The sequence below is a fragment of the Saccostrea cucullata genome, unplaced genomic scaffold (genome assembly GCF_032062105.1).
Source record: "Saccostrea cucullata isolate Sc308-1 unplaced genomic scaffold, CSIRO_AGI_Scuc_v1 ctg915, whole genome shotgun sequence".
NCBI classification, from domain to species: Eukaryota; Metazoa; Mollusca; class Bivalvia; order Ostreida; family Ostreidae; genus Saccostrea; species Saccostrea cuccullata.
In genome coordinates, this window is record NW_026921535.1 from 178,486 (window position 1) to 188,876 (window position 10,391).

The 10,391-nt window shown below is 34.1% G+C and overlaps 1 protein-coding gene across 1 annotated transcript; it reads left to right on the forward strand.

Moving 5' to 3' along the window:
* The first annotated feature begins 1,669 nt into the window (after window positions 1-1,669).
* Window positions 1,670-9,422, forward strand: LOC134260220 (mucin-2-like). The gene is made up of 9 exons (XM_062742805.1): window positions 1,670-1,782; window positions 1,937-1,994; window positions 2,231-2,481; window positions 4,903-4,957; window positions 5,647-5,964; window positions 7,517-7,657; window positions 7,828-7,863; window positions 8,594-8,750; window positions 9,184-9,422. The coding sequence occupies exons 3-9, from the start codon at window positions 2,257-2,259 to the stop codon at window positions 9,362-9,364; spliced, it is 1,113 nt and encodes a 370-aa protein (XP_062598789.1). The 5' UTR covers window positions 1,670-1,782; window positions 1,937-1,994; window positions 2,231-2,256; the 3' UTR covers window positions 9,365-9,422.
* The last annotated feature ends 969 nt before the right edge of the window (window positions 9,423-10,391 follow it).

Consider the following 10,391-nt stretch of genomic DNA (forward strand, 5'->3'; position numbering starts at 1 on the left):
TTTTGTTGAAAGACCTTTCATTGGATACCAACAACTTTGACCTCTTTACCTTGACGATTTCCGTACTTAAGGTCATACGCAACGTAGTATGAACTTTATTGGGGTTTTCCCTGGAGTTGAAGAATTCCACAAAATGAAGGACCTGCGTGCAATATTTTTAATGTCTATATATGGATTTGTACACCTTTCCTAACACAATTTTTTATGAAAAAAAATCTGGAATTTATGTTTTGTAATTTTTGAACATTTTTCTTTGATTAATGCAAAAATGTTCACAATTTGATATCTTTTCAAAACCCCTGGTAACGCATGCTGATTTTTTTGTCTAAGAACATGTAATGGTATTATAAGTTAAAATTTAGAATATCTTGAAAAATTATCAGGAGGTAAGGTACGTTGCGTATGCCCTTAAGAAAAAACTTTAAACTTGGCCATAACTTTTGAACGGTAAGGGAGATGGCTTTCATACCTCAAATATGTAATCCTTGTGAGAAGAACCTTCATTGGGTACCAAGAACTTTGACTCTTTGAGTTTAACTTTGGAGTTGGACCTACTTTTAAAAAGCAAACCTTGACCATAACTTTTAAAGGGTTAGGTCTAGTGCTTTCATACTTTAAAAATATAATTTTTTTGAAAAGACCTCTCATTTGATAGCAAGACCTTTGACCCTTTGACCTTGGAGTTTGACCTACTTTTTAAAATTTTTAACCTTGGCCATAACTTCTGAAGGGCTTCTGTTAAAACTAGGGCTTCCATACTTCAAATTTGTATTTTTTGTGGCAAGAACTTTCATTGGATACAAATTATCTTGACCCTTTGACCTTGACCTTGGAAATTTTTGTGCTTTTGAAAAAACTTTTAACCTTGGCCATAATGTTTGAAGGCTAAGGGCTAGTAATCTCAAACTTCACATATGTAATTCTTGTGAATAGTCCCTTCATCGGATAACAAGAAATTTGACCCTTTGACCTTGGAGTTTGACCCTCTTATAAAAAGCAAACCTTGACCATAACCTTTAAAGGGTTAAGTATAGTGCTTTCATACTTTACATTTTTAATCCTTCTGACAAGACTTTTTATTTGATAGCAAGATCTTTGACTCTTTGACCTTTGAGTTTGAGCTACTTTTTAAAATTTTTAACCTTGGCCATAACTTTTGGTTAGGGCTAGGGATTTCATACTTCACATATGTATTTATTGTGGTAAGACCTTTCATTGGATACCAATTATCTTGATCTTTTAACTTTGACCTTGGATATTTCCGGACGTATGAAAAAACGTTGACCTTGGCCTACTTTCATATTTCAGAATTGTATTTCCAGTGAATTTTCTTTTAAGAAAATTTAACATTTGCTATGTTGCCATACAGGGGCATCCGGTACATCACAAACACATCTTGTTCTGATTGAAGCAAAAGCCACATTGTATTTTGAAAGTTTTTCTGACTAAAGATCTGCCATTTGACATTTATTTCAAGTATTTTGATACTGCAGTAAGAACACTATTATTTTGCATAATCTGTACATGCATATATCTTTTTGTAAAGGACAAAACATTGGTGGTAAGGAAAAACTTAATTCTAAATGCTTCGTCATTAAGATTATTCACATTATACGTTTATTACAAACTGTTTTATATGATGATCTTTTAGGATTTTTTTTTTTAGAAAACTTTATTTTCTGTCCAAGTTGTGATCACAATGGTAAATGCCACTACTCGCTTTGTGATAAATGTCAATACCACACTGACCACAGCCCTCCTCATCTTAAATGTTTACAGCAGGTACATATCTACGAGGTCCTTTTAGTCTGTTTGTTTACGTCTGTTTAGGACGATAATTATTTGTTTAATGATAATTGACCACATCTCACTTTTGCATTGTATTATCAATATTAATTAAATATCAGACTAACCAAAGATGATTTTTCAATCAAAGGAACAGCAATGTCACACAGACGATGCTCATCATTGTTGCCGAGATATCAAATGTATAGGTTTGTGTTGAACTAAACTCATTTTTTTTGGCAAAAATTATATTTTAGGTTATTAATTGACACAGACTGCTGACATATTTTACCTTTTTCATTACAATATTTACATCAATAATCAAAATCGTGAAAAAAGTGTGTCTTAAGTTAAAAGAAGAAAAGATGTTGAAATATTCCGTGTTCGAATATTGAGACAAAAAATATAGTTAAAAGTGAAATGAAACAAAAATAACTATGATTAGAGCAGGCCTTTGGATCCAATTATTGGATGATTTCAACAACTCCGCCTTCGTCACATCAAGTTACCACGCTACCAACTACGGGAACTATTACAAAGGTGATACAGACAACCACAAAACTGGATATGGTGGAATGTCCAATCTGTAGGAACGGCCAGTGTGACTTCCAAAACAATACCAAATGTGTTGTGTGCAAAATATCATATGATTCAAAGAATGCATCGATTATGCCAATGACTCACTGTGACATTACGGTAATGAATAACTTGAAATATATTCACAAAAACTTAATAATACTCATAGTCTCTCATTTATTATAAATTTAAAGCGGGTTTTATACATGTAAATGTATGCACTTGTCTGTGACATGGTTAAAGTTTGAAGACTAAACTCATAATGTTAGTAAGCTAGAAGAAATATATGAAGAGAACGAAAAGTATTCAAGCTCAAAAGTTCATTAAACAATACAAACTAGGAGAAGAGAAAACACGGACTACGAAAACATCAGGGACAGGATCAAGTGTCATGGATGAGTGAGTATCCCTCTGCTGACCGGTCACACACGCAGAGTGCTCCTTGTCATTATCAAAAAATAACGGACAAATCCGTCGTCAATTCAGTGTGTACGTATATGATGGACTAACAATTAGTATGGAAAACATTAGTCAATGTTATCATTTTGTGAATTCTTTGGTTGATACATGTCCTGGTCAGCATATACTATTTATCATTGAGTCAAATACTATATAGTTATTGACTGGATATGAGGGCAACATATGATTTGTTGGACCTGAAGGTGAAAATGTTGCAACAAATCATATGTTGCCCGAATCCTAGTCCATAACTGTTTTGTTATACCCTTCACTGCTCACTTAAGATTGAACAATTTAATCAATACACGCTATATTATCAATTACTGTATATATGGAAAATTATGGCTTCTTCAGTATTAAAATATAAACAATTAAGCTGAGAAAGAACAAAATCAATTATATATCTATATCACAAAAAATATTTATCACAAAACATACTCTTCCCTTCTTCCATACCTTGCCGTTAGCAACAACTCTTGTAGCTCTTGACTTAGGCTATTTTCGCATCACCGATATTGAACGATGATTAATTACTTGTGACGTAACAGACGAATGACGTTGCACATTCTAACAATTCTTATGTAAGACCGTTCAATAGTGAAATTGTTAGACCGATGTAATAAACAGTTCTTTTGTTGGACTCTTTAAAAGTAATAAATATATAGAATGATATTTATAAGGGTATAACAATAAACGATAATGCTGAGTATTCTCTCATGTTTGTTATTAACTTGCATCGTATTAGAAATTGTTCTTACTTATAAAAAAGTGTGCTGTATCAAATTAACTAATAGATATAAACTTCCTAAGTGCATGTGATGAAGGTAAATTGCTGTATAAGAAAGGGAAGTTGACGTTTTAAATCTTTTGTCATAGAGCGTGGTTATTCTAGATAACCATTAACGTCTTTTTAAAGTTAAATAGCCAAATATGTAACGGATGTGTCCGACTCTGTGGGATCTTTATTTCTGCTCAACTGGATCCTAGTTTATAGTATGAACATGAGAATGGAAATAACCATCATTGGGGTTTTCAAAATCAAATTTCATATTTGATTCGATACGCAAGAGCATGCTCTACGTATGTACAATTTCTAAAACAAAGTGAATTATAGCTGCATAACTGTAGCTCTCCGTAAAATATATATTGACAGACCAGAGAGTTACAGTTTCATCCATTGAAGAAACTGTATATTTATTGCGCAAAAAAAGTTATTTCTGGATTAATTCTTCCAAATTCTTACCCCAATTGCAAAAAAGCTAAATTTCAAAATATTCCTTATACTCCTTTATCAGGTATTCTTGTTGTTCTTGTAGTTAACATCTGCATTAAGCGTGTTGGACCGAATTATCTTGCAAACCAAAATGGCAGAATGAATAGACGAAATTATCGATGATCTAAATTTCAGGCCCAGAAGGGCTGTTAACATACCCTAATTATAAGGTATGTTTTGTTGTGGAAACAGTGAAAAAATATGTTAGGAATACAGGTTAGTAATAATCTGAGGGACAGTTTTAAAAACACGAAGAAATGAATCGAGAAACAGCGCACTTTTTTGTGAATGATAAATGTACAGTTCAATATGTGGCACTGTAGCTCTCCGGTCTGTCAATATATTTTTCGGAGAGCTACAGTTCTTCAGCAAAGTAAATTATTGACAAACAAGTTGATGAAACAAGAATATCAGGACTCTCATTTAAAGTCATCATTTCGTAATTTCTATGGTTGATACCCTGTCAGCAAGTACGATTTATCTTTGAATCAAATGCTGACTGACGTTTTTCATACAAATTGTTAGGCCTTTGTTTACACACTGAATTGACGGTGGATTTTTTCCGAATTCCCCGATCCTGACAAGGAACACACGGCGGTTGTGACCGGTCAGCAGGGGGTACTCACTCCTCCGTGGCGTTTGATCCCGCCTCTGATGTTTTGGAGGTCCTTGTGTGCTCTACTCAAATTTTGTATTGTTTTATGGACTTTTGAGCTTGAATACTGCTTGTTATCTCCATATATTTCATAAAAACCCTGCTCAGATAATATGCATGAAATTTCAACCTGATGGAAGATTTTGTTTTTTAGGATAATTGTACAGATGGAGCTGGCTTAATCTGTTGTAGAACTGTACAGTGTATTAGTAAGTGCCTGCATTACTTTCTTTGCCATGTTCATCATCACCTCATGTTAAATCACTCTCCATCACAGCTAATCAAAGACCACATAATCAGAGGATAATTATGCCGTCAATGGCTAAACATGGAGATAAATCAATTATCAAGGTACTAATATTGTTGTTTAAAAGATATACAAAGTATGAAACTAAGGCAGTTTTATGTGTATCTGGTGTGGGGAGGGGAGCCGTACTGACAAAAAACCCATGACCTGTGAAGATAAATAAGCAGATAAGATTAACCCTATGCATTATATACTCCGTTACATTAAATTCCTTAGAATGAAAATATTCAAATGAAACGCCTTTCGTTTACGCATTTTGACAAATGTCCGTCCGTCTGTCTGTCTGTCTGTCTGTCTGTCTGTACACCCGTCCGTGTGTCTGTTACGCTTTGGGGTACCCATCTCTTATCCACAACTCCTCTCATACCACTGAATGACATTTGATAAAACTTTCAAACAATCTTTATTACATATTGCCATAATGCATCTCCTATTTTACTTTTTGATCCGACACTTTTTTTGGGTTTCCAACAGCAAAACATGGACACTTCTATTATATTCATATGGAAGACGGGGGGTATCATTTAGTGAGCTCATTGCTCACAGTACCTCTAGTTTTGTCATACTTTTTTATATTAAATATTGTTACAGTTGGGGCGTATGAAAAGTATTTTCAAACCTTTCGATCCTCAACCACGTTGCCAACGACGACAGGATTCCCAGGACATACTAAGGTTAACGCTTCTAATCCAATCACATTTAAGCACACTAGTGTAGCCACGCCAACAACAATTTCCAATGTATCAACTTCACCTTCCTACACTACGACCACCACAACAATACCTTCCTCAAGCAGTACATATTCTCCCTTGTCCTTAAGAGCAAATTCTTCAGAAGCTATAACTCCTCTGACTCCCAGAGGAACAACTGGATCTGTTTCTTCTGCGACAACTATTTCATTTTCAATTGGTAACTGCAGGATTTTAATTGACATAAGTCGAACGTATTACTAATAATTATAGTTGTCTTCTATTTCATTTTTATGACTGCAAAATATACTGAAAGGAAAAAGAAACGCATAATAAACTTTGGAATAAAATTAAAACTTTATTTCCAATATGTTTTCCAGTATTGTTATCAAACATTTTAATTCAACATTAAACAACAAGTAACCGAAATCTTGTGTGATTTTGACTGATAATTCCTGAGTTATTGAAATTGGTATGTCGATACCCTCCAAAATTAAAATAAAAATTATCATCTCCGTTGCGCATCAGTAACAGCCTTGATTTTCTTGTGCATTGAGTTCACCAGAGTATTTATCTTTCTCAAGGATTATCATTCAAGCCTTCCGACGGAAGTCTTAATGGTTGAGAGTAGCTGTATTAATCCAAAGCCAACAAATCCCCCGCCCAATGAATCCCACGAATTTTCGATTTAGGATAGAATTTACAGAATCTAGCTGATTTTGTACACGTGAATGTTTGTAAGGAAATTTCGACAAACACTGGCTACATTTTCTCAGCGTGAATATGCTAAAAACGTAATGCATACGAGGCGTACGTGCGCGTGTGAGAGTAAAATCGACGTAAAGTTGCCAAGCTTGAGTACGAAATGAGAGCAGAGAGTTTCTGTCAGTATTAGGGTAAAAATATGAGTAGGATTGCCTGCCGTAAAAATATCGGTTTCAGTGATAATGACTTGACAATAACCGAGGTAGCATGATGAAAAGCCCTATCTTAATGTGACGTTGTTACGTGCCAACGTCACCCTCAGGGTTGGTTGGAAACCTTTTAAAATTACTCTCTGACAACCGAAAAAACTTTTTTGGTTGAAAAGTTAAAAACAAACTGCACAGCAACATGTTGTTGCCTCTTTAATCACTTATGCAACTCAATTACTAGACCCAATGTAACTTCCGTCATCCATACCATGATTGCATGAAATTTATACTGACTGCAAATATCGGAAAACATGTCTATAACTCTAATGCATCTCTTGGCACTACAAAATGTGATCACAAAATTGTCATCATCAACATGCACGTGTATTTGGCTTTTTATTACTTCCCCTGCGTGACACCATACATTACATGGTTGAGTAATTATGACCATCGATTTTAGTGCACAGTAACCAAAATACACATCTGACCAATTATCATAATTTTCTGCCACATTGTTAAATATTTTTCGCTATTATGCTATTATGCGTTTCTTTTTCCATTCAGTATACTAAGTATGTTTATGTTATATGTTTTAGATTTTTTAATTACTTCGTCGTATGATTTTTTTAATCTTATACAAATATTGATTTGATTTAGTATTTTTTGGTCTTTGCTGTAGAAAACAAAGTCACTCATCGAAAAAGTAAATCCTTCGTGCATCCCTTTATAGTGCAATGCAAAGGGCTTTTACAAGTCTAGCAGAAGATAAAAAAAAATCTTGATTTTCATTTCATAATTTTTAAAATGAACTTTTTGAAGTGTAATTCTCAAAATAAAATTACTGTAACTTTGTTTTAGATTCTCCAAGTAACTGCTCCGATAGTATAACAAATTGTGACACTTTAAAAGAGTACGGTGTGTGCCACGCGATTCCAGAACAAAGATTCCATTACGATATCGCTTTCCTGCGGTGTAGGTCAACTTGTAACCTCTGTACAGGTATTTCCCATAGAAATAGTTCTTAAATATATTTATGTCACTGCTTCATTTTGATAGAATGATTTCGATTATTTTCATGTTGAGCTTCACTTTTCAAGTATGAATTCAGCAGTGTATCTCGGTATTTTATGATTCTTTTTATCCAGTGACTTTATTATTTTATTCTGTAGAAGAATATAAGCCACCTGTGACAACTACCCCTCGACGTGAGTAACGTAAAAATAATTCGAAAGTGCATGGTGAATAAAAATTCAAAAGTTGTTCAAGTAGTAAAAAATGTTTTGAATATGCTACAGCTGCGAATGATACAAGGATAATTTTTTCCGTAAATTTTGCGAAGGCTTCTCTGCAGAAACCATGCATGGGCATTATCAAGTGACTAAGATCCAGGGTATCAACACGTGGTGCATCTTCAGAGGCTTACATCTTTATTTTGATAACAATAAATTCTTATCATTTATCATTGATTTTATTACTTCGATGAATCCATTTGATGAGCAAATGAACTAAAAGTTTTATTCATTTATTTCTTTTTAAAAATCATTCATTTATGTTGCTTTGAAGACAGTCTGGAGTAAAAATGGTCACTATTTCAGCTTTGAATATCTAGTGCTTTCCTTGCACGAATGCTTTTAAAATCGTGAAAGTACAGTACTTTTTTTAATGATAAATTTTGTTAGCAGCAGATTTGATGCTTTGCATCAATTTTACTTGTCCAATGAGTTAACTATTTTATTCTGTAGAAGAAAATAAGCCACCTGTGACAACTACCCCTCGACGTGAGTAACGTCAAATAATTCAAAAGTGTAGTTATGTTATGGAATAATTATGGTTTAAAAAATAATACGTACATTTACAGTCAAAGGTAATTTGTTTATTTCATGCAATAATACTTCCTTTAGGACTGATATTTACTTTAAAGTATTATTTTTACAGCGGCTATTCAATGCCAGGTGTGTGGGGACTATAATAAAGATATTCCTTGTGATACACGTAGTATTTACATTGGGCCCACCGTCTCCTGTTCACCCAACAACAATTACTGCATGACGGACATAGTGCATAGCAATTCTAACACAAAGGTCTTCAAAAGGTTACAAAATTACGTTTGCATAGTGTCCGTTTTAATTAAAAAGATATGTTTAAAAACACTTAAGAAAGTACTTTAGTATAATACATAATTTACAGCCTTGTTGAGGGTGGCAAAATGTATAGTTGATTGAATGCTTATTTTGATCATAACTATTGTAAAAATAAAGATTTCTAATAAGACCGAAAGAACAAAACAAGCAACATGTCTATGATGCGACAAATATCCAATAGATGAAACATCAATATATAAAAACTGAATATAACGAGCAGTCATAAAAAAACAGAGACACCTCGTAAATCCAGTGGTGGGATCAGTGCCTTGGAGGAGCAAGCATCCCCTGTTCATCGGTCACACCCGCTGTGTTCCCCTTGTCATTATATATGTTAGAAGATCTAATGCTTATCACTTTGTGGATATCTTTCCTTTGGAGCAGATGCGTGAACGAGACTGTATGCCGGAACCAGTGGTTACTTCAGACTTCCGACCAGGACCACTGTATTAACTATGGTCAAGTGCCAGTCAGCGGAGATTACACGTGTCACTTCTGCTGTACCTCTAACCAATGTAATCAGGGCTTACTGCCCCAATCATCGACTCTCTATTCCAAATTCTGATTGGTTGTTTGATGTGGAATTCATTTTAATCAACTCAATAAATATTGTTGAAATTCCATTTTTAATTTTTATTACTAAATAATTTAACAATCACAATTATTTTTACAGTAAAGATTAATACGAGTATTTTTTTTAACGTAGCAGTCTTATCTTACAAAGGTCGCCAAAGAAAACTCTCTTGAAATATATGCAGAACACATCACACATATATCCAGAGAGAGAGAGAGAGAGAGAGAGAGAGAGAGAAAAGAAAGAATTTTCTTTCATTATGAATTTTAAAATACTTGCAAATTTCTTCATCACGATGTAATTATTAAAACAAGATTTTCATTGTTTTCCTTTTTCTTATGAAATATCTTGAGTAAAACTTTGTGTATACTATCAAAAATTTGACGTTCAGGTTTTGTTATAACATATTGTTCTTGTCAGTCCATTAATGAACAACGCGAATGTGTTCCGTTAGTGACGTATTACGATCAGGATGAATGAAGTCCTTTTCACGCATGTCTGTAAAGTTGGTACACTCATAGATTGCCGAGTTAGGAACCTGTACGATGCAGTGCTGCAATATTCCTTAAACAACATTCCAGTCAGAACGTTGAAATTTCCCTTAGTAAAAGCAACGGAAGTGCATATAGAATGTATGATAACACCCGAGAGAGATTATTACGTCAGGCCAAAACTCTCTCGGACGTTATCCTAAAAGTGAAACATTCTCTATGCTCTTCCGTTGCGATTACCTAAGGAAATTTCAATGTTCTGACTGGATTATTGTTTAAGGAGATATTGTGGGATTCTCACAAGATGCAGAGTCAATACGATAACATGGACTAGGACAGAAATATATGTAGAGACGGTTTGAATCGACATTTCAGGTTGAAATAAAATAAATACATGTTTTTAAACCCAGAAAGACCAGTGAGGGTACAACGAAAACAAACGGGAGTTGCATACCTTTCTCTCTTATAATGTATAGTGGGGTATTTTTTCGTGGAGCGATTATTTTGGGGTTTTGACGATTTTTTCA

Bases quoted from the DNA above. Each gene is read 5' to 3' on its own strand.
- LOC134260220 (XM_062742805.1), top strand. From the start codon at position 2,257: ATGATTTCAACAACTCCGCCTTCGTCACATCAAGTTACCACGCTACCA. The intron at 4,958-5,646 runs GTAAGTGCCTGC...ATATTGTTACAG, and splicing joins TAGAACTGTACAGTGTATTA to TTGGGGCGTATGAAAAGTAT. The intron at 7,658-7,827 runs GTATTTCCCATA...TTTATTCTGTAG, and splicing joins AACTTGTAACCTCTGTACAG to AAGAATATAAGCCACCTGTG.